The sequence below is a fragment of the Dipodomys ordii genome, unplaced genomic scaffold (assembly GCF_000151885.1).
Source record: "Dipodomys ordii isolate 6190 unplaced genomic scaffold, Dord_2.0 Scaffold59, whole genome shotgun sequence".
Lineage (NCBI taxonomy): Eukaryota > Metazoa > Chordata > Mammalia > Rodentia > Heteromyidae > Dipodomys > Dipodomys ordii.
The window spans coordinates 5,477,234-5,502,273 of NW_012267275.1; the positions used below are offsets into that span (position 1 = coordinate 5,477,234).

The 25,040-nt window shown below is 35.9% G+C and overlaps 1 protein-coding gene across 6 annotated transcripts in view; it reads right to left on the minus strand.

The window, feature by feature from the left end:
• Chd1 (chromodomain helicase DNA binding protein 1) overlaps positions 1 to 25,040 on the minus strand; it is a 118,140-nt gene that overhangs the window by 30,011 nt on the left and 63,089 nt on the right. For 4 of the 6 annotated variants that reach the window (XM_013022032.1, XM_013022034.1, XM_013022029.1 and 1 more), the window contains 15 exons: positions 24,513 to 24,714; positions 23,268 to 23,387; positions 21,177 to 21,253; positions 18,892 to 19,041; positions 18,478 to 18,749; positions 17,631 to 17,856; positions 17,193 to 17,293; positions 16,662 to 16,840; positions 14,564 to 14,691; positions 12,415 to 12,631; positions 11,851 to 11,940; positions 10,299 to 10,489; positions 9,289 to 9,477; positions 5,195 to 5,357; positions 4,510 to 4,662 (listed from right to left, as the gene is read on the minus strand). In XM_013022032.1, the coding sequence (XP_012877486.1) occupies positions 4,510 to 4,662; positions 5,195 to 5,357; positions 9,289 to 9,477; positions 10,299 to 10,489; positions 11,851 to 11,940; positions 12,415 to 12,631; positions 14,564 to 14,691; positions 16,662 to 16,840; positions 17,193 to 17,293; positions 17,631 to 17,856; positions 18,478 to 18,749; positions 18,892 to 19,041; positions 21,177 to 21,253; positions 23,268 to 23,387; positions 24,513 to 24,714 (2,458 nt within the window). The remainder of the gene's footprint in view (positions 1 to 4,509; positions 4,663 to 5,194; positions 5,358 to 9,288; positions 9,478 to 10,298; positions 10,490 to 11,850; positions 11,941 to 12,414; positions 12,632 to 14,563; positions 14,692 to 16,661; positions 16,841 to 17,192; positions 17,294 to 17,630; positions 17,857 to 18,477; positions 18,750 to 18,891; positions 19,042 to 21,176; positions 21,254 to 23,267; positions 23,388 to 24,512; positions 24,715 to 25,040) is intronic. The other 2 variants (XM_013022033.1, XM_013022031.1) reach the window with 1 other exon arrangement.

Sequence of the window (25,040 nt, forward strand, 5' to 3'; positions counted from 1 at the left end):
TTAAAGTAGTTGATAATTTTGGATATTCTCAATGAACAGAAATAAAAAAGCATTTTTAAACTGAAAATGCATGTATCGAAAATGTACAGTTAAGAACTCATATTTTCCATATTAACTGAACTAAGTATCATAGCCTGTACAATATCATAGCCAGTGCAGCTCAAGAGAGTAACTAGTTATCAAGTGCAAAGCCTGAGTTTTAGCCGCAGTACAGCTCACTCCCAAAAGTAGGTTACTAACAGAGATATCATTATTCTCTATCAAACGAAAAACCTGAAGGAGCTCTGAAAATTCTTCATCATATAATAAAAGAAATTCCTTAGCTGCACTCTTTCTATTAGAACAATAATGAAAAATAATAGGTATAGTAATGAACATTCCAATATTAATAAATGAGCTGGGCACTGGTGGCTCATGCTTGTAATCCCAGCTACTCAGGAGGCTGAGATTTGAGGATCTCAGTTCAAAGCCAGCCCGGGCAGGAAAGTCCATGAGTCTCTTATCTCCAATAAACCACTAGAAAACCATAAGTGGCACTGTGGCTCAAGCTGTAGAGTGCTTGCCTTGAGCTGAAGAGCTGAGGGATTGCGTACAAGCCCAAAGCCCAGAGTTCAAGCCCCACAACTGACCAAAAAATAAAATAAATAAAATAAATGAAACCAAGGTCATTTCTGTACATCTAAAAATGAGGGAAATTAAAATTAGAATAAAATTAACTATCTACAATAAGTAAAAGAAAAACTCAGGAAACGGTTGTAATAGAAAATGTGAGTTGTGGGGCTGGGAAGGTAGTATAGCGCTTGTCTTGCATGCCTGAGGCCCTGGGTTCGATTCCTCAGCACCACATAAGCAAAAAGAAAAAAGCCAGAAGTGGAGCTGTGGCTCAAGTGGTAGAGCGCTAGCCTTGAGCTGAAGAGCTGAGGGACAGTGCCCACACCCAGAGTTCAGGCCCCACAACCAGACCCCCCCCCCAAAAAAGAAAAAATGTGAGTTGTGCGGCTGGGAAGGTGGCTCAGTGGTAGAGTGCTGGTCTTGCATGCAGGAGACCTTGGGTTCGATTCCTCAGCACCACAGGCCAGAAGTGGCACCGTGGCTCAAGTGGTAGAGCATTAGCCTTGAGCTGAAGAGCTGAGGGACAGAGCCCAGGCCCAGAGTACAGGCCCCATGACAAAAAAAAAGGGAAGGAAGGACGGAAGGGAGGGAGGGAGGGAGGGAGGGAGGGAGGGGAAAATGTGAAATGTAACTCAATGGTAGAATTCTTGTCTGGCATGCAGTAGTTTCTTCTGGGTCAGATTTTGATCATCAGAAGGAAAACAAAACTTGTCTTTGGTTGGCTGAACAGTTTTAGTAATTATGAATTTATTCCTTAAAATGATACAAACAAACAAACATAGGCGATCATTTTAAACAAACTTTCAGCCAAAACTTTGATTTATTTTATCTGTTTTAGTTCTCTCTATCTATTGCCAGTCCTGGGCCTTGAACTCAGGGCCTGGGCTCTGTCCCTGAGCCTCTCTGTGCTCAAGGCTAGCGCTCTACCACTTGAGCCACAGCGCCATTTCTGGCTTTTTCTGCTTATGTGGTACTGAGGAACTGAACCCAGGGCTTTATGCATGCTAGGCAAGCACTCTACCACTAAGCCACATTCCCAGCCCAGCCCTGTCCATATTCTACAAAATACTAGAGTCAAGAATCCCTGAAAAGCCGGGCACTGGTGGCTCATGCCTGTAATCCTAGCTACTCAGGAGGCTGAGATTTGAGGGCGGCAGTTCAAAGCCAGCCTGGGCAGGAAAGCCCATGAGATTCTTATCTCCAATAAACCACTAAAAAACTGGAATTGGCACTGTGGTTCAAGCAGTAAAGGGCTCATCTTGAGCTAGAGTGCAGGGACAGCACCCAAGCCCAGAGTTCAAGCCCCACGACCAACAAAAAAAAAAAAAGAAGAATCCCTGAAACTCTGATGACTCTGCAATGTAAATTAGTGCACTTCTAAACTGTTCTACTGATGAGTTTATTATTCAGCTTCCTTGGACTTGCCAAATCTGTTACTACAAAACCTCCTACCATTCAGATTTTGTTATATTTTAAAATTATTCTATTTCTATAACATTTACTATTATTCTCTACCATTCAGATGTTATTTTTTTTCCCCTCATTCCTGTGGCCTGGAAAGTTTGTTTTCCCTAACCCCAAGTGCTCTGGATGGACTTTCTGGAAAACGAAAAGGTAAATTTGTGGGCAATTCGCCATTTTTAAGAGAAGCCCTTTAACTTATTTTAAGACTGTCTCTAAGGGAAATTTGTATTAGCATGGAAATCAGGCTAGTGGGTTATTTACTTGGAAACAGAAGAAAGAATATGCTCTTTTTTTGCAGCAGGCTCTACCAAATTAATCAGTAATAATCACACTAGCTAACTTAGTATGCCAAGTTTATTTAACTTGGTTGAGGGTTGGTTTAAATAATTAACTGGCTAGAAATAACTTGGCAATACAATCCACAGATTCATTTACTTAAGTGACAGACTGATTTAATACTTTGGAAAGATAACATTAAGGTATGACAAAGGGCTCCAGGGGAGACCAAAATTGTTTTTTGGGACCTGATGAAAAGGAGGTTAAAAAATATATCCCTATTAGCTCCCCACATAGCAGAACAATGATGCTTTTTTAAAGCTAAACAGGCAGGGATTAGTTTTCCTTCTTCTAATGACTAAGAAAAAAAAGACAGCTAATTTAATAACATGCTGTTTAGATTTCCTTTCTTTGTTTAATATGCTACTGGTTTCTTTTATCAGGTGTTTCTTAATACACCCGTACTGCAAGGTAATGGTTCATACTTAGTAGACTATCAACAATGCTTAAGTAGCCAGCCCCTGGTGGCTCACACATGAAATCCTAGCAACTTAGAAAGCTTAGATCTGAGACTCAGAGTTCAAAGCCAGCCCAGGAAGGAAAGTCCCCATGAGACTCTGACCACCAAAAAACTGGAAATGAAGCTATGGTTCAAAGTAAACATTAAGTAAGTAAATAATAAATCATTTGTTAAATAAAAATTAAATTAAAAATAGTAATAACTTACTATTTCTACATATCTTAACAGTAAAGAGAAAACTGAGAAAATGTTTCAGAGAATTTTTTTCTCAGTAGTTTATAAATGGTCTAAACTGACACCTACACAAAGTAGGGAAAAAGTAGTCAAACTGGAAAGAAAATAACATTACTTCCTTTCCATTAAAAGTTATGATTGGTACAATCCTTAAGATCAACAGTATCTTATTTATTCTGGCATTATTTAAACAACACCAATGAAAACTAGTTCTCTCTGGGAAATAAGCTAGTAATGAGAAGGGATTTGGAGCAGAGACTGGTGCTTTATAAGTTCTGTTTGTTATACTGTTTTCCGATTTGACCACACACAAGGCATCTTATTTAAAAACAATCTAATACAGGGATAACAGGGAAGAAGGGGAATGGAACAGAAAAGGCAAGGGTAGCCAAGATTACATAATGGTTTCCAAGGTGATGAAAATCTTCTAAAATTGATTGTGGTCATGGAGATATCTATCTATGATAGTTAGCTTAAGTGAAGCACTGTATGGGCACAGAAATTAAATCTCAAAGCTGCTATATTAAAAAAAATTTAAACCCTCAAAATTCAAAATAATGAGATTATTCTACTTTTTCTCTTATTATTTATACATTTCTTGATCATGTTCTTACCAAACACCTATCCTTCATAGAACTGGAGTTGTTATACAGTAAGATGAACATATTTCATAAAAATAGATAATCTAGATAATGTAGGGTTATTAAACTATTATGACTAAAATATTCCATTAAAATGTTACTTTTACCAAACAGTTATTGTAATAGTTGTAATGTTTGCATTCATTTTTAAGTACCTGTGTTAGAGACAGACTGAGTAAAAATTATAGGGGTTGAGTATTCCTATTCTGTCTGCACCAAACATTTACAACTTACAAGCTGTGTATACTAAGTATTTGTGATGCTCTCAGCACTGCTCAAAAAATTATTCTAAGAAATAAATCATTTTCTATGAAGTACTGAGAATTACATCGAATGCTAAAACTGAACACTCATCAATGTTAGATTTAATTGCACTGAATGGATAGATGGAATATGAGCCTGCTATGGTTTGGCTTTATTCAAAAAACTGTGTATCAAAGTAAGTACAAATACATTAGTCACTAAACCTGCAATAATCCTGGCATCCATGTATTCTGCCCTTTCCTATACTTAGATATAATCCTAATTCCTAACTCATAAGGTTCCCCATTTAGATTTCTTCCACCATAGAAAAAATCATGCCTTAGTCTAATTTATAAAATCTAAAGTAAACATAGAAAAGAAGAATAAAAGAAAACAAAAACTCAACAGAAAATAAATACTGCTTTGCTGTTGAATATAAAGAAAAATGATCAATGACAACTATAATTTTTATGCCAAACATACTTAATTAGACTGAAATTAACAAAAAGAATTACTTACTTGAAAAGGAAACTGACGATATTTTAAATATTCTGCAAGTATATCCAACATCCGCACCATTTGAGAAAAAATTAATACTCGATTGCCCCGTTCTCTTAGACGAATTAACAATTTATCAAGAAGGATCAATTTTCCACTACTACGGATTAAGTGCTAAAAAATAATTATTTAAAACTGTTACATATGAAAAGCAAATTATATGGTAGAACACCTAATGAATTATTAAGGTGGAACACCTAATATTTTAACAGCTTTATTCTAAATTGCTATTTCAAAATTTTCATAATGTTGGAAATTTAAATAATTTCAGAAATTTATAGGCCATTTCTGTTTTGCTCTATTACATAAGGTAAAAGTTATTACATGTTTAATACATAGGTTCTTGCATTTTTAAAGGGGAAAAGATACAGTTTCACTCTATCTTGTAGTTATACTATTTCTCCAAAATAACAAGCATCCAGGAAGAAAGGAGTAGCCAGATACTAAGCTAAAATTTTTCAGCTTTTCTTAAAGACTAAAATGTACTAAAGACTATGACTTAAATGGAAATAATTTTAATAAAACTTCTAGTGAATATATATTAAAAGCACTTTTCAATTAAAAGTGACATTTTTCAATTAAAACTGAAATACACATTTCTAAGATTCGATTTACTGAAAAAGTAATAACATTTAAAACTTCTTACTTGTAAGGCTTCTTGTTTATTATAGAATTCATTATTATCCGGAGGCTTAATGAGGTAGCAATGGTTACAACATTTCTTTAGCTCCATCATAATGTTCAAAAAGCCTGAGGTACTGCCCTTAGAACCTTTGCTGAGGGCTTTGTAATTCCTAGTTAAAATCCATCTTAAAAAAAAATTATAGATTACATTCAGTACAACAATCACCACGTTAAATTCTAAAATTGTAAAAACGAAAGCTAGTACCCAATCAAAACTGCACTATCTTATTTGGTATACAACAAACTAAGCCTGATTCATGATACATAGCAACATATAACTTGTTATTTGAACAATCACACATAGTAAATAAAGCATATCAATCCCTTTTTCCCAAGTCATATACCTTAACTTTATCAATTTTACATTAAAAATAGCTACTGAAATTATTTTTCACAGACTTGAAAGAAACCTTCCAGAAGACACCTGCCTTTAGCTGTTCTGTCTTTTGTAAATTGCAATTACAAAATATACAACCATCAGGGGAAAAAATGGTGCTGTTTTAGTATCTCAAACGACATATATTCTTCTCACCAGAACCTACTTTATTTTCTACTGCAACTTCGATTCTTCTCCTTCTTACAAATTCATCATTGAAGAGGCACGGAAATTTTTAAGTACTTAATGTATAAATATATAGTCTTCTATTGCTATTATTTTCTCTCTCTTTTTTTTGGCTGGTTGTGGGGCTTGAACTCTGGGTCTGGGCACTATCCCTCTGCTCTCCAGCTCAAGACGAGGCTCTACTGCTTGAGCACAGCACCACTTCTGGTTTTCTAGTGGTTTATTAGAGACAAGTCTCACACACTTTCCTGCTGGGGCTGGCTTTGAATAGTGATCCTCAGATCTCAGCCTCCTAAAGTAGCTAGGATTATAAGCATGAGCCACTGGCAGCCGGCAAATATTTATTTATTTTGTATTGCCATTATTTTCTACTGGTTCATTACTAAGCATATCTCGCTATACCTGGACTAAAATGTAAAATGTTTGTGGGAAATGCTCAATGCTGTAATAGGTAATAAAGACTAAAGTTTATTCTCCCCATGTAGAATTTCTTCTAAGATTTTTCTAACGAGTGACATTCTAAATTCTACAGATTTATGGCAATATCTTGTTGCTTTACCTAACGGATCTAATGTTTGAGGTCTGCAGCACATGAACACCAGGGAGAACAATAGAGGAACTATGTTTTCTCGAACTCGTGATCCTCCTAACCTCACCCTCCTCGATTACTGGCGTGCGCCACCACGGCCGGCTGGAACTATGTTTTCTATTTCAAAATTTTCCCTAAATTTCCAAGTTCTCTGCAATTTTCAAATTTTCCACAAATAAGTGTTTTAAAACCTACCTCATACCAACCAAATTAAAACACCACCATTTTGCATTACAGAATATGTTCTTTCTATAAAGGAAAACCTAAATCTAAATAAGAACCTAGACATATCTTCCAATTTATAGGAAATACAGGGGATATACTTTACCACAAAATATACAATACCTAAGCTGTAGAAAAAAATCTACACAATTTTCTTATCAATTGATTGTCAAGAAAAATAGCAAGTCAGAGAATTAAAAATGCAAACATTACCACAGAAAGAGCTATTTCAATCTTCACTCCCACAACCTTAAAAATAAACAAGTTTGTGACAGTAGAGATAATTTGAAAATTGATATTGAATACTGATTTTTTTTTCCCCATTCCTGAGGCTTGAACTCGGCCTGGGTGCTTTCCCTGGGCACTCTACCACTTAAGCTACAGCACTACTTCCAGATTTTTCCAAGTAGTTTATTAGAGATAAGAGTCTCACAGACTTTCCTACTTGGGCTGGCTCCGAACTACAATCCTCAGATCTCAGCCTCCCAAGCAACTAGGATTACAGGCACACAGCAAACACTTATTTTTCAAAAGTGAACATTTATACTAATTTAACTTCAGTGAGTTGAGGGGAATGGGGCTTGACTCAGGGGCCTTATCTTTGCTAGTCAGACCCTCTACTACTTCTACCCCTTTATGTCTTCATTATTTTTGAATAGGGTTCTCTTTTTGTCCATATTGGCCTGGACAAAAAAAATCCTATTCACCCTGTGTGGCTGGAATGACAGGTATATGCCATTATGCCCACAATTTTAACTAGTTGAGATGGAGGCTCACTAACTTTTGTTGTAATCTTTCTAATCTCAGACTCCTAAGGAGCTAAGGATTTCAGATATGAACTATAATGCCTGGCTGGATACAGTATACTTAAATACCAATTAAGATACACAAAAAATTTTATAGATATAATATTTATGGATAAAACTAATCTGAGATGGTCAAACGAAGTGGCAGAAAAGTGCTCCATGTTTTTCTCCCAAATGTTGAATGTAGGTGTGTGTGTGTGTGTGTGTGTGTGTGTGTGTGTGTGTGCGCGTGCGCGCGCGTGTGGTAAACATTAATGTGAAAAGGAGGATTGTTTGGGGAGAGGAATCCAGTAGGATGGTTAAAAGAGACAGTGATAATTGTACATTGTATATGTGCATGAAAATAGTATAATGAAATGTAAAAACATCCATAATAAAAAGTATACTGAAGGGGCTGGGAAGGTGGCTCAGTGGTAGAGCGCTTGCCTTGCATGCATGAGGCCCTGGGTTCAATTCCTCAGCACCACATAAGCAAAAAAAGAAAAAAGCGGAAGTGGCACTGTGGCTCAAGAGGTAGAGCGCTAGCCTTGAGCTGAAGAGCTGAGGGACAGCACCCAAGCCCAGAGTTCAGGCCCCCGGACCGGAAAGTATACTGAAATCTACTAAAATAAATCCAAATATGATCCAAGTTCATTATGCACATGTATGCAAATACAATGAAACCTCTTTGTACAAGTAATATAGGATAATTTTAAAGAGGGAGCAAAAGAAATTTGAGGATATAGAGATGAAAGAAATGAAGTTGAAAAAAAACCCAAGACGTACAGAATATGTTTCTAAACTTATGGTGCTTACAGAATTTTTTTTGTCAGCATAAGGGTTTAAACACTGGGCCCTCTACTTGTTAGGCAAGTACTATGCCACTGGAGCTATTTGTAATGACTTACATATTTTTCGCCATAAAATATAAGTGGCTCTGAGACACCAGACATTTGTAGCAATGTATCTAATTCATGCTGTTATACTATGAATAGGTTTTAGTATTTATTTTCCTTTCTTGACACTAAAAACTGTTACTTGAAGTGGCACCGTAGCTCAAAGTGGTAGAGGGCTAGCCTTGAGCAAGAGTTCAGGGATAGCACTCAAGCTCTGAGATCAAGCCCCAGGATCAAAAAAACAGAAACAAAAATATAATTGTAACCATACAGACTGACATAAAACTTATAAAAATATGACTTGTTAATGCTCTTCAAAAAATGAAGTCTAAAATTCTTTTTAGACCTACTTTTTTTACCTCTGTCACTTAGCACAATTACATAATAATTTAGTGCCACAGAAATCCTAAATTAAAAACACAAAATTAAGCTGGTCAATGTACTCAGGAGACAATTTGGGGGGGGGGGTGTTGTGGAAGTGGGAGGGAAGAAATGGTAGGGGAAAAACAAAGGAGAAGGTAACAATGTTTGATAGGAAATGTACTTGTTATCTTGCTCATGTAATTGTAACCCCTCTGTACAGTTTTACAATAAAAAATGTCCCCAAAAAATGTACTCAGGAGGATGTCTTTGAGAAGACACAAAGCCCACTGGACTCCATCTCCAAATAATTAGCAAAAAGCAGGGCTAGAGGCATGGTTCAGGTAGTAGGGTGCTAGCCAAACAAATAAGCGGAGCAAGCATAAGGTGCTGCATTGAAGCCCTGAAATGGAACAGGGTGTGCATGTACACGCGCATGCCCACACCACACACACATACACACAATGAATTATTCGATCTTGGACTAGAGATTAAATCTTTTTTCTTTGGCAAGAATAAACTTAGGCTAAACCTTAAGATTTGCTGCTACTCTTAAGACCGTATTTGTGGGGCTTCAAGTTAAGAATAAGAAATTTAATTCAGAGCTAAATGTTCGGAACATGTATACTGTATACAGCTTACTTGTAGTACTGCTTCTGTAAAGCACTCATTTCCATTCTTAAAATCTGCTCAACCTTGGCAGGAAGAGATTTTTCTACATCTTTCTTAACGCGACGTAATAAAAATGGCTCCAGCTCCTTGTGGAGGCTTGCATAACCATATTCTCTCCCTTTTCCATGTTCTTCTTCAAAATCTTCCCAAGAAGAAAACCTTTAAAATTTAAGATATTTAAGATAATGAAACAGAACTGGGAGTGTGGCTTAGTGAAAACAATACTGAAATAAAAAGTCAAATTGTATGAGACCTAAAATTAGTAATTTCTAATGAACTATAAGTGGTTTTCTAAATTATGATTACTCTCAATTTAAATGAAGTATCTGCAAGTATAGAATTTGCCTCAAAAACTTTTCTCAAAACTTTATACAAGGGGCTAGGAAGGTGGCTCAGTAGTAGAGCACTTGCCTTGCATGCTTGAGGCCCTGGGTTCGATTCCTCAGCACCACATAAGCAAAAATAAAAAAGCTGGAAGTGGTGCTGTGGCTCAAGTGGTAGAGTGCTAGCCTTGAGCTGAAGAGCTGAGGGACAGCGCCCAGGCCCAGAGTTCAGGCCCCACAACCGGATCAAAAAACAAAAACAAAAACAAAAAACTATATACAAAAGTTAGTAACCTTTCTCTAATTTTCCTCACTTACAGAAATGGATTATCAGTGCCTTGTGGTGGTAGTAACTGCTATTATTAAATATTAAAATGGTATTACTTTAGTTTTCCAAAGTTTATGCTGGATATGTGAAAAAAAATCAACTGTTGTAATTTACTGTATGTGGCTATATATAAAACTTTTAAAATTCCAATTTAAAATTCTGCAACATTATCCCTTCCATTTTTTCTTTTCCTTCTCAGTAATGTGTAATATAGTATTTTAGAAAAATAAAACCACTTACAGACATTAATCACGCTATTCCCGCCCCCACACTGAACATTATTAGCTTGCTAAATAATTATACAACTGCATATCCCAAGTTTGTCTTACTTTTCTGGCATAATGAAATGTAGCAATGACCACAGCTCTTTGAGGGAGTTTTGTAGCGGTGTTCCAGTGATAAGGAGGCGATGATTAGATTTAAAATCTATTAAAGTTTTATATAGAAGGGAATCATCATTTTTTAATCGATGTGCTTCATCAACACCTATAAATGCCCAATTTAGACCACCAAGGAATGCCTTAAAAACAGAAGGACAATGTTAATATTTTGAGAGAACAATGAAATTCAAGTTTACCCTTCCCATTTGATCTCAATTTTATGAGGATTAAAGATGGGAGAAATTAAAACTTTAAAAAATTCTAAATTTCAAAGAAAAATTATTAAGTATTTTTTAAAACCTTCAAATCAAGAAATTCACTCTGAAAAAGTATAGCTTTATGACTAATTTTGGCCATGAGAAAATATATAATATAAACTCAAGATCCTGAGGATTGAACTTAGGGTTTAGGCACTGCTCCTCAGCTTTCCGTGCTCAAGGCTAGTATTCTACCACATGAGCCAAAGATCCTCTTCCAACTTTTGATGGTTAACTAAAAATACAAGTCTCATGAACTTTTCTGACGAAGCTAACTTCAAACACTGATCTTTAGACCTCCTGACTACCTAGGGTTACAGGTGTGAGCCACCAGAACCTGGCTCAATTCAAACTTTTACTCTTAGTACTGGCAGGAAAGAAAACTTGTATCACAACTAGAAATTAACAAAAACCTTTTACCCTAAGTTATGTAAGAGTCTATTACAATGTCAACTTGGAATGGTCATACTTCAAGTACAGTGTAATTCATTGCACCACTTTTATGGACTACAGATTCTTAATATATAAATTTCAGTATCTGACTTATACCACCAGTCTGACTCTGCTACTTACTAGCTGTGTGACCTTAGGCATAGTCATTAAACTCAGAATTTTTCTTTTCAATACAGCAGAAATAGCAAGTGTCTTATAAAGTTGAAGGAATATTTAAATAACACAGTAGCTATATAGCACTTAGAGTATATGATGTTTCACACAGTGGCCATTTAAACATGTTAGACATCTTCTTACAAACCAACAAGCATTAACAGACATTCATTTAAGAGTTCAAAAACTTTTTTATAAAGGGGCAAAAAATATTTTAGACATTGTAGCCCAGTAAGTAGTCTCTATCACATTCTTCTTATTCAATCTTTTGAAAGTTTCAAAAATGTAATGAATAGGGCTGGGAAGGTGGCTCAGTGGTAGAGCGCTTGCCTTGCATGCCAGAGGCCCTGGGTTCGATTCCTCAGCACCACATAAGCAAAAAGAAAAAAGCCAGAAGTGGCACTGTGGCTCAAGTGGTAGAGCGCTAGCCTTGAGCTGAAGAGCTGAGGGACAGTGCCCAGGCCCAGAGTTCAGGCCCCACGACTGGATCCAAAAAAAAAAAAAAAAACGTAATGAATATTCTTAGCTCAAGGACCATAAAGAAGTGTGTAAAAAAGATTTAAGTGTCTTTTCATCCTTTTTACAACATATAGTATAGGAAAATTGATTAATACTAAACAAACACAGGTTATACATACCTTATCCTTCAATAAAATCTCATAAGTTGTTAAAAGTATATTAAATTTTAACCGTTTGGTCTGGGGATGCATCCATTCATGAGTTCTTATCTATGAAGAAAATTTCAGGACAATATAAAAAGAAATTAAAAAAAAAAGTATCCTTCTACTTAAAATGTATATCAACTAAATTAAAAAGGCATTCAAAATACTCAAGACCCTATATACATGTTCATGTAACAAATGAATTATTCTTTATATAAGATGCTGTTGATTTTATCATAAAATGTAAACACCCCAACATATTAAACTTTTAAAAAAAATTAAGCAAACCATTTTACTACGTATTTTCTACTAAAGAGTTCTCATTTAATGAAACGTAACAGCTAATTCATTTAATGACCCACATAAAAGAAAAAGAAAATCACATACACATATAAATACTGAACTAAATTTGAATTTTACTACACCAATTAAACATGGACTATTGTACTTATTCTGGTATGCTAGACCAAACAAAAGACATAATATGCATTCTTTAAAAAAAGTATGTCTAGACTTCTATTTTGAGAAGAAATGTCTTACCATGTTTCTGCTATTAATGTCACCTAAATAAACGACAGCATTCATTTGAGAAGCCCACGTCTGAATCTCCCTTTGCCAGGAAGTTAAAGTAGAAAGTGGAACAACTAGTAGAAAAGGTCCATACAACTGATGTTCATGAAACAAGTAGTTCAAAAATGAGATCGTCTGTATTGTTTTTCCAAGGCCCATTTCATCAGCAAGTATACAACTATTTCCTCTATAAAGTTAAACAAAAAATTTATGTATGAAACAAAGGCTTCAATACACAAAAGTTTTTAATATCATGTACAACCATTTATATGACATATATAGAATTATATAACATGTCATTTTATTAGCTACAATTAACAACTAAAATAATCTGGCTAAAGATGAAATCAGTAACATTATAGGAAAATTAGGGTTTTACACTATGGTAGGCCAGAGGTATTAAAGATCAACAGTACTGTCCTTAATCAATTATGAAGCCAATACTACCATTCACCTGACAGAAGTAGAGACCAGACATACTAAATGAGTAAAAGGTTATCTAGCGAGCACATAGGTGAAACTGGTAAGTAAAGTTTATTGTAGAAAGTTGCCTATACGGGCTGGGAAGGTGGCTCAGTGGTAGAGCGCTTGCCTTCCATGCATGAGGCCCTGGGTTTGATTCCTCAGCACCACATAAGCAAGGAAAAAAAACCGGAAGTGGCGCTGTGGCTCAAGTGGTAGAGTGCTAGCCTTGAGCTAAAGAGCTGAGGGACAGTTCCCAGGCCCAGGGAGGGAGGGAGGGAGGGAGGGAGGGAGGGAGGGAAGGAAGGAAGGAAGGAAGGAAGGAAGGAAGGAAGTTGCCTATACTCTCAAGAGTGGGGACCACCCAGGATGGGGAGAGGTGGAGGTCTAAACCATTATTAGAAATTACTGTGGATTCGATAAGCATGTGTGATTTTTAAGTTGAATATTTTTTAGGAACAGCAACAAGATAAATTCAAACACCATTGGATTTCCTTCCTGTTACTATTTATACAAGTTAGGATTAATACAAAGAAAATGCCAAAAGGTCTTAGCCTTTATGTTATTGGAAATTATTTGTAAAATTTTTATTCTTTTTTTTCTTGGGTCCGGTCATCGGGCCTGAACTCTGGGCCTGGGCACTGTCCCTCAGCTCTTCAGCTCAAGGCTAGCATTCTACCACTTGAGCCACAGAGCCACTTCCAGCTTTTTTTTCTTTGCTTATGTGTTGCTGAGGAATCGAACCAAGGCATGCATGCAAGGTAAGCGCTTTACCACTGAGCCACCTTCCCAGCCCTGTAAAATTTTTATTCTTTCTGCCACTCTCTAAATCCACTGCCCATCACTTCCCTCATCCTTCCTTTCTGCCTACATAGCTGGAAGATGGCAGACACAAAGAAGTCAGCTGCTTTTACCCTCACTGCTTATGGATTTCTCCAACAGATTTCTTCACAATTGTAAATGAGAATAATTTCCTAGTTAGCAAAACTGGTGGTACTCTGCAAAGGGACAAAAAAGCCTTGAAAAGTTTGAAAAGATGAAGAAATTAACAATCAGAAAAACTGAATTTACAAAGAGATATTGGTGGATCTAAATCCCAAATCTCTTAACTCCTTAACTTGCTTTTAGTCCACTGACTATTGCAGCCTACAGTAATACATTAGAATAGTGCTAGAAACACATTTCATCTATCAAGGTCTATATTCCAGTATCAAGGAACTGCTGACATCTTAGAGCAAGATTTGAAGATCATAAGAAAACATCTTAAAACCTCTCAAATACTTTTCAACTGAAAATTATTGTGATTTTTCATTATGTTTAGCAGCTTACTCATAAGTGAAATCTGATATTCTTTAAGCTGAAGAATTATGGGCTAAGATGAAGAAACAAATAAAATGAAATAATGAAAGATTTAGTACTTTTTGTATAGCCTAAAGAGGTTCTAGGCAATCCACTAAAGAAACTACTTCAGGAAATACTGGTTTGTTTTAGTGTGGTCTCTGGGACCTTTCCTGCTCCATCATGGGGTCACCACTGGGTGAGTATTGAGGGAAGACTGCTAATTGGATTTACCTTTAAATATTCAACTTAGTTATCTGAGGTGGGAAGGGAAAATCTTATTATCTCAAATTAAGTTTGTTATTCAAAATATACTTACTTGCACCAAGAGTGAGCAAGCCAATTTAAACCATTCAGCTGATAATCTCTTAATTCTAAACCTTCATGTCCTCCAATATAGCATGGCTGCTTCTTCAGTGCGACAAATCTTGGTCTTTGTTTTAATACCTTTAGTAGAAATAAATGATATAGTTACAGAATTTAAGCAACTATAATACACAATGAAAATCTCAGCTTTCACTATAAACTTTTTAATACTTCATCCTGAGTCATCATTTCAGACTTTTTTGGGGGGTCAACCATGGGGCTTGAACTCGGCCTGGGCGCTGTCCCTCAGCTCTTCAGCTCAAGGCTAGCACTCTACCACTTGAGCCACAGCTTTTTCTGTTTATGTGGTACTAAGGAATTGAACCCAGGGCCTCACGCATTCAAGGCAAGCACTCTACCACTGAGCCACCTTCCCAGTCCATTCAGACATTTTATGACTGAAAATACATTTGATAAGCTAAGTGTGCTGGTGTATGTCTATTCTTCTCCAGAAGTAGGAATATTGAAAGACAAGATCAGTTTGGGCTATACAAGAAAACCTGGTCTGTCTCAAAAACACGCAAAAAAGCACAAAACATAATACATTTGAGGATTTGGTCAAATACCCCATTTTCTCTGACTCTAGCAAGAATTCAGTGAAATACTTGGTCATTTCTTTGAACAAAACAAAATTTGGAAAATAACGTATCTGCCAATATATACGAGCATTATATATTTCACAAAGATATTCAATCATGCATCACCACTGCTTTGGCCTCAACTTAGAAGCAAACAGTAAGATTGGAGTTTTCCATTCAATTTGATTTCAAAACAGCATGGTCAATTTAATTCAATCTTACAACAATAAGTTTTAATAATAGTGGCTCATGCCTGTAATCCTAGCTACTCAGGAGGCTAAGATCTGAGGATCATGGTTCAAAGACTCTTATCTCCAATTAACCACTAGAAAAATGGAAGTAGTGCTGTGGCTCAAGCGGTATAGCACTCACCTTGAGCTGAAGAGCTCAGGGACAGCTCCCAAGCTCAGAGTTCAGGCCCCAGACTGACATGGGAGAAAAACAAAAACAAAACTATCACTTAAGGCTGGAAATGTGGTTTAGTGGTAGAGTGTTTCCCTAGCATGCATGAAGCCCTAGTTTCAATGCCTCAGTACCACATACACAGAAAAGGCCAGAAGTACTGCTGTGGCTGAAGTGGTAGAGTGCTAGCTTTGAGTAGTGCCCAGGCCCTCAGTTCAAGCCCCCAGGACTGGAAAAACAAACAAAAAACGATCACTTGTGGGCTGGGAAGGTGGCTCAGTGGTAGAGTGCTTGCTTTGCATGTATGAGGCCCTGGGTTCAATTCCTCAGCACCACCTAAGCAAAAAAAGCCGGAAGTGGTGCTGTGGCTCCAGGGATAGAGCACTAGCCTTGAGCTGAAAAGCTGAGGGACAGTGCCCTGGCCCAGAGTTCAGGTCCCATGACTGACCAAAAGAAAAAAAAACAGCTATCACTTGTATCTTGAGATAGGTGTCAGGTCACATTCCTGTAATTCTAGCTATTTGGGTGGTAAAGATAGGATTGCCGAGTTCAAATCCAGCCCAGGCAAAGTTAAGCCTAACCTCAAAAACAGAAGAGCAGAGGATTAACTCAACGTTGGCATACATTCAGTCAAATCCTCAGTAGCTCCAACAACCATAAAATCATACCACTAATATTTCCATATAATCTGCAAAATCTCAACATTATTAGTTAAGGTAGTCCTGAATACTTTCTTATAAGTCTCTCTTTTTTCCTACTTTAGGAGAAAATATGTACTACCTTTCAAATCAAACAGACACCTCTAGTATCCAAACAATCCCTATGCATGATTGAACATCTACAGCCATCACCAACTGAACATCTTTCTTAGACTATCATTTACCTTAAATAAAAACAATGTTGGTTCTAGTATGACAAAGCAATGAAGAGGATCCTCACCTCCTTAAAACCTTTTAATCAAAAAATACTCTCAGTCTGTCTGAAATTAAGATTCATCTCTATCTATACTTAAAGTATTATTTAAGATATATAAGCACATTTCATTAATTTAAAATTGCAAACAATACTTACTTTGCAATCTTTAAAAGGAGTGGTTTTTGATTGGTTTCTGCTAAAATACTCATCAATACATGCTTGAAACTTTTTTGAAATGAGAGCTCCATCTTCCCAGCTGCACTCTGAATATGGAAGGCCCTGCCACTTGCAATAATAATCAGGATAACCAGCTGCTGACTTTTGATTGGAATGAGCTATGAAAAGAAACCAGGTATTATTTTATTTACATTTAATCTGAGAGATTATGGTTTACTAATTCTTAGAAGACACATTAATAAAAATTAGTGAACTACTTCACAATTACTTTATTTTAGTCAGAGTAAGCTACTACTATATTTGATGTGCAAACAGTTAATTTCTGATGTTTAGATAGATTTCAAGTACGAAAAGGTAAAAATCTTGGTGGGGTAAGTTTATAATACTAGCTACTCAGAGTGCTAAGGCAGAAGGACTGCCAAATACAAGGCCAGCATGGACAACATAGCAATATACATCTCAAAACAAACTAAACTAAATAATGTTTTGTCAGAATCCATCAATACTAACCAATTATACGCTCCACTATTTGATACTGTTTATGTAGATCATCTGTAAGTTCTTGCTGGCAATTATAGTATTCCACATCTTCTGGTGAAGCATTTTTCAACCTGTAAAATTTTAATCCAGGAACAGCCTTCAAAATTTTCTCTAACTTTTCCTTCCAGATATTATCTACAGCACAAGGTATCCCATTTTGACAGTTGATCATTTTAATTAAGTTTGAACAAGAAAGAAATTAAAAAGAAATAAACCATAAATTTAAACTTTCCAATTTGCAATATAATGCATGAGGCAATCAAAAAGAGGTTATGATTACACCTAAGAGCTTCTACCTTGATAAGAAATAAAGCACAAATGAACAGGCTGTAAATTGATCCTTAAAACTTCTTATCCTTTTTTTATTGAAATTGCTTCATAATGCCATATGGCATGTAGTATATTTACCATCGTATTGTTTCCTGATCTTTTTTCTTATAATTATCCAATTTTTTCATTCCTCTAACGTTTTGTTGCTTAAGAGTTTCTTCTGTCTCCCAAGTGTTGTGGATATGGGACCATCCTTTCCATTTAATTAAATACTGGATGTCTCCTGGTTCCTTGTTTTTGTCAAATCCTGCATTGGGGTCACCATCTGCTTCAACTGCATATATGGTTGTAGTAGCACCAGTAGCTAAAAAGGGAAGTATAAGGTAACTCTATTGCAAGATTATCCTTTCAACTCAGTTTCAATAATGTAAATATAAAAATACTCTTTGAAAAAGATCAACTCTCAGGGAAAATTGTTACATATAACCAAAAAAAAAGAGACCCTGAGATTTTTAGAAATAAACTAATCTCAGTTTTAAAATTAGGAAAAAGGATTTCAAACTGAAGTGGACTCCTTAAAATTATATGTGAATATGAGGCAGATGGAAAATTTTAATTGTTTCAATTTCAAGTTATCTTTTAACACTATATCAAGATAACAAGATAAATATATTTAAGATGTAAGGGAAAAATTTTTCAGAAACCAAAACCCTTATGAAATCCAAAATCCTTAAATACCAGCTAAGTGTGTATAATACTAAATCATAAACCAGAAATTAAAAATCCAAAATGTAAGATATATACAGTCATATTGACATTGTGAAGAAATATCAGGGACTAAACAAAGTAGTTTTATATTAAAAAAGTAAAATAGTAAAAAAGCCAAAGCTATTAGTTTTTAAAATTGAAAAATTTTCAAGAAACATCTTACAATACTCTAGGTAAATGTGACTGAAACAAACAGTAAAATGTCTTTTCAAAATACCTCCTTTTCTCCCAATACGACAATCCATAAACCTTTCTATTGTTTCAAATTCCTCTTCCTCGGGTTGAGGAACATCCTCTCCACAGACTTCCAGTAGGTCATCAGAATCTGTTTTCATTTCTTCATCTTCCTTGTAGCTAACATTGACAGTGGCTTGTCGACGAGAACTTCTTTTGTCATTATCATAATCTTCCTCATCATCATCATCTTCAGATGAATCAATCTGTCTCTTTTTTTGTCCAAGAAGCTTTTTTCCATTTTTTGACTTAGATCTAGTGAGAACCAGAGCAAACGAAAGTGTCTTTATCAAAGTTTTATAAGCAGTCATAAAACAAAATTTGAGTAATCATATACAAAAAGACAACCTTCCTAAACAATCATTTTTAGCTCCACATCAGGAAATACTATACTCACCTACTTGGAGGTTTTCTGCTTTTGACTTTGTTTTTTGGCTCATAATCAGATTCTGTTTCATCACAACTACTTTTATCTCTTTCTTCTTCAGATTCTGAATCTGAACCAGACTGAGATGGAGATCCTGACCCAGACATCTGCCAATCTTCACTATATAGAAATTTACAAAACATAAACATTTATTTATACACAAGTAAATTCTGTGACTAATAAAATACAATATGATCAAATCAGATAAATTACAATCCACTGGCTATAAACAATACTGTTGCTTCCACCCATATTACAAAACACCAGATAACTAATATAGTAACACTGGGAAATAGTCATCACAGAATCCTCTTTTTTTTTTGTTTGTTTGTTTAATAGTAGGTTGTAGGGCTTGAACTCTGGGCCCAGGTGCTGTCCCTTAGCTCTTCAGCTCAAGGCAAATGCTCTACCACTTGAGCTACAACACCACTGGTGTTTAATTGGAGATCAGTTTCATGGTTCTCAGCCTCAGAGTAGCTAGGATTACAGGCATGAGCCACCAGTGCCCGGCTTCTCTTTTAACTCCAGTTTTAATGATCATTTAGTTAATCCTCAAATAAATAGCAAACAAATGATGTTTTGATGCTCTTTCTGGATGAAAGCATATGATAATTTAAAGGACTGTCATGGACTTAAGTTTTTGAATAGTAGACTTGCCATCACTAAAAAAACAATTTTTAAAAAGATTATAATTCAGCTGGGCACTGGTGGCTCATGCCTGCAATCCTAGCTACTCAGGAGGCTGAGATCTGAGGATCACGGCTGAAAGCCAGCCTAGGCAGGAAAGACCATGAGACTGGGGACTGACCTTCCAGAGACTCATGTTTTTTCCAATCTGGCTTTTTGCTGACTAATTGGAGGTGGTGTTTAAATACTTTTCAGCTCAGGTATGGCTTCAATCCTGAATCCTCTGATCTCAGCATTTTGAGTAGCTAAGATTATAAGCATGAGTCACTGTAATTCTTTTACTTACAATTAACTATTCCTAACAGGAAAGCATGAAATTTTGGAATATTCGTAGGATCGCATCAGTGCTCATGTTTCAGATTCTGAATTTTTACATTAGAGACTTTCAAGAGGCAACAAGTCTGTGGAAATATTCCAAAATCTTAATTTTTAAAACTGAAATAATTCTGGCCCCAAGCATTTCAGACTTCAGTATGCCTAGCCTACTTTAGCATTGTTTTTCTTCCATTGCTCTGCCTCTCTTAACAATAATTTTGACTACATTGAAGGCATAAATGCAAACAAGTTTAACTGAAAGACTGCTCCACTTTCTAGATTTTTTTGTGATTAACTTGGGTAAGAGTTTCATAAACTTTCCTGCCCAGGGTGGCTTCAAATCACAATCCTCTGATCTCAGCCTCCTGAATTGCTAGGATTATAGGCATAAGCCATGGGTGTACCAAATGATAGATTTTATATCTAAGCAAACCTATCTATTAGCTCAAATAACTCATTTTTATAAAATGTTATTTGCTATATCCATGCTAAGTTTAGCTACTAAATCAGGCTGGGTACTAGTGACTCGTGCCTGTAATCCTACTCAGGATGCTGAGATCTGAGGATCAAAGTTCAAAGCCAGTCTGAGCAGGAAAGTCGGTGAGACTCTTATCTCCAATTAATCTTTGAAAAAGCCAAAAGTGGTACTGTGGCTCAAGTGGTAAAGTTCTAGCCTTAAGCAAAAGGATCTTAGGGACAGAGCGTAGGCCCACAGGTTCAAGACCCAGGACTAGCCAAAAAAAAAAAAAAAAAAGGAGGGGAGGGAAGAGATGAAGGAAAGAAATAAAGAAAAGATAAATAAAAATGAGAGGAAAACCAAACCCTTCTAAATATATGCAATTTCAGAGTGTGATCTACTCTTCATAGTATCTGGGTCAAGATTTGTAGATAACTACAATGAGTTTCTACTTAAGTTCTGCAGATAATGTTAATTTCATGTGTAGAAAACAGTAATGAAAATTAATAAAAACCAAATCAGTCATCTTGTAGCCCTTAATGCCTATGTCTTCCAAGTTACGAAACTTTTAATATTGTATTTTGGTATTATTTTAAATAGATTTTTAAATTTTATAAACATATAGAAGGAAAAGTTGTAGGAAATAAGGAATTGGCATTAATATCCCAGATGGTCACTGAAGGATAAATGTTACGGACCAATGGCTTAAATTAACTTGCAAAATACTAAAAGAGAAAATTTTACAAAACAGATTTGGGGACTATTTTTAAAAGAAAATCAGTAGGAACTTAGTTACAATATGGCGTACTCTTTATGCTTTTTCCTTTTGACGGCACTTGATGAATCATCAGATTCTTCACTACTAGAGGAATCCTAAGAGAAAAAAATAAAATCAGTGTCATTTCACTCATTAATAAATTAAAATTAGCTATGGAAACAAATTTTTATTTGGTATATTGTTGAACATGTGCTTTGCTAGTAACAGTATCTGCAAAGCTTTTTGTATTCATTGTGTTCCATTTATTAATGTACTAGTATTTTTGTTTCAAATTAAACTAATGATCACAATGTCAGCATTTTGCAACAAATGTAACAATCTATATCTCTGCAGACCATGTCTGCTATGTATTGTGGCCCCAAATTGGGAAATAATGCTTTTCTTCACCATTAGCTTTTGATACAGTTTTCCCTGAATGTTTCCCTGAATGTGCACACACGCACCCGCACACACACGCACGCACACATACACACAGGAATGCATGTACTGGGACAGGAACCATTATATCACTTATTCTTTAAAACTACTCTTTCAAAACTATTATGTCAATTATCTTGTGTTATTATTAGGGGAGGGATAGAGAAGGGATGGTTAATGTGTTCTTGGATGTAGTTGGTCAGAAATAGTAACTTCTAAATATTTTGTACCAGGAATAATTTCTAAATATACCAGGATGAATAACTTCTAAATATTTTATACCAGAGTAAGGATAGCTATAGTTAGCAACAATTAAATATTTCAAAACAGCTATACTTCAAAATGATTAATGGCCAGGTACCACTACTCATGTCTGTAATCCTAGAAACTAAGGAGGCTGAGATTTGAAGGTTGAGGTTCAAAGTCAGTGTAGGCAGAAAAGTCCCTTTGAGGAATCTATTTCCAATGAACCACTCAAAAACCACAAGGGGAGTGATGGCTCAACGTGGTAGAGCACTACCTTTGAGCAAAAGCCCTCAGGGACAATGCCCAGGCCCTGAGTTCAATCACCATGACCTGGGAGAACAAATATCCAATGTTCCCAAAAGAAACTGAGTATGTTTGAGGTTGTTACTCCAGACATGATAACCTATCTGTTATATGCCAAGTACCTTGGTGTAATAATTGCTTATTATATACATATAATGAAATGTTACATGTAATATGTACAAATACATATAATTTAAAAATAAAAGTAATCTTAAAGCTGTTTATGTTATTACATGCAAATATAATTTAACACTCTAATATTTCTTCCTTCACTGATGTCCGTGCATATATAAAGGTATTTATAAGTGTATATACTGTATTAATTTATTTTGTATTTATTTTCATTTGTTTGTCGGTTGTAGGGCTTGAACTCTGGGCCAGGCACCATCCCTCAGCTCTTCAGCTCAAGGCAAGTGCTCTACCACTTGAGCCACAGTGCCACTTTCGGTTTTCTGGTAGTTAATTGGAGACAAGCGTCTCATGGACTTTCCTGCCCAGGCTGGCTTTGAACAACGTCCTCAGATCTCAGCCTCCTGAGTAGCCAGGATTATAGGCATGAGCGACCAGCACTCAGCTTACTTTTTTTTTTTTAAAGACATAGGGTCTTAGACTAGTATAGCTTCAAATTTTCAATCCTCTTGTCAAAATTTCAACTACTATTGGAATTATAACCATACACCAACATGCCAAGCTAGTTTATTTCTAATTCTGGGGTAAAGACACTCACACAAGCCGGGTACCTGTGGCTCACTCCTGTAAACTTAGCTATTTCAGGAGGCTGAGATCTGAGGATTATGGTTCAAAGCCAGCCCGGGCAGGAAAATCCCTGAGACTCTTATCTCAAATTAACAACAAGAAAACCGAAAGTGGAGCTGTGTCTCAAGTGGTAGAGCACTTGCCTTGAGCTGAAGAGCTGAGGGACAGTGCCCAGGCCCAGAGTTAAAGCCCCATGACCAACAACAACAACAAAAAAAGACATCTGAACAAATTTCTCATTGACTGGGATTAATCTCTAAAGATGGAGTTCATGTCTACAATTCAAAATGTCTGAGACATAATATTTCCTATTTGCACTTTCAAAACAATTATATTAAGTAACTAGGTATATATCTCTTTTAATATGCCAACTTGTATTGAACTGACCTCTTCTGATCCACTATTAGATGAAGCTGGATGTTGCTGCTGTTGCTGCTGCTGCTGCTGCTGCTTCTTGAGCATTGCAGATCTCTGAACAGCCAAAATACTAGGGCTAGATTTCCAAAACTGTAACAGATACATAAACCAGGTAATAAAATGTGTATGTGTGGGGGCTGGGGGAGGTACCACCATGGGACAGGGACAACAGGCTATGACAATTCCAACATTTTTCACTCCTTCCAAGTAATAAATTAAGGCTATTTTATTTGCTAATGTTATATATAATGCAATATCACTGCAATAGAAGTTAAATAAAATGCTAAACTTTAATTGTATTTTAAGTAATTTATGGTAAGTTGAATTTCATAGATATCCAATTGTTTACAGTATTATTTTCAAGAGCAAAGTGATAATATAATACTACACACAATGTGGCTATTTTATCAGTATGAAGATAAAGAACCTGTTCAAAATATAAATACACTTTGACACTAAGCACATTACATTAGCTCTTTTTTTTTAATGGTAAAAGTTCTCCACTAATGAAGCAATATGTTGATTTGTATTCTTGGCCTGTGCATCTTATCTCCTCATGGAATGGAACTCTAAGTAATGTTAATGAAGTTGGATGTGTTTATTTACAAGACCACATAAACCCTTAATATTCATCCCTGATTTTGTAGTGTTAGGGATGAACTCAGGTCCTCACACAGAAAAACAGATGTTCTATCGCTATATCCTCAGCCTCAGAAAACTTGAACATTTTTGAAATTTCACCTCTGTCTCAGAAGAGGTAGAACTTTCTATGTTTGTAAGTACATTTTATTCTTGCTGTTTTAGTTAGTTATATCTCTTTTAAGCCAATTAGTCCAAATATATCAACACAGGCTCAAGAATTAGTAAAAGTAGAGGCTGGGAAGGCAGCTCAGTGGTAGAGTGCTTGCCTTGCATACATGAGGCCCTGGGTTCAATTCTTCAGCACCATATAAGCAGAAAACACCAGAAGTAATGCTGTGGGTCAAGTGGTAGTGCGCTAGCCTTGACCTGAAGAGCTGAGGGACAGCGCCCAGGCACAGAGTTCAGGCCTCACGACCAACAACAAAAAAAAAAAATTAAAAAAAAAAGAATTACTAAAAGTACATTTAATGTTTAATTTTTCATTCTAGAAGCTCTACTAAGAATAGTATAAGCCAATGCTAGAAATCTGCCCAAAGTAATAAGAAATCTATTTTTCATTGATAATTTTATTACCTCTGCTCCATCAACTTTCGGTGGTTTGGCTTGAACTTTGTTTTCTCGTGATGTATCTGACTCAGATTCTGACTGACTGCCTGAGTCAGATCCAGAGTCAGAGTCACTGCTACCTGACTGGCTACTGCTTCCATCACTACTGCTTCCAGAACTTGAACCTGATCCCGAGCCTGAAGCTGACCCAGAATCATCATCCGACTGGCTAAAAGTTGAAAATAAACAGATTTCAAACAAAATTCATTAGGAATTTAATTTTTCTTAAAAGTAGAAAACTCAAGTCATTAAACATTTCATATTTCAACTCTATGTGGCCAAATAGAAAAAGGAATATTAACTTTTAAATAACTCACATACATATTTGACAGATTAACTTCAGTTTTGGCTAAAAATAGGTTGGAATCATAATCATAATTAGCAAAACCTACCAAGTACAGAATCCTAGGCTATAAACTTAGACAAAACAAGAAACAGAACATATGCCTTTCGTTATGTGGAAAAACGAACTTTACAACTTTGGTGGGGGGGGGG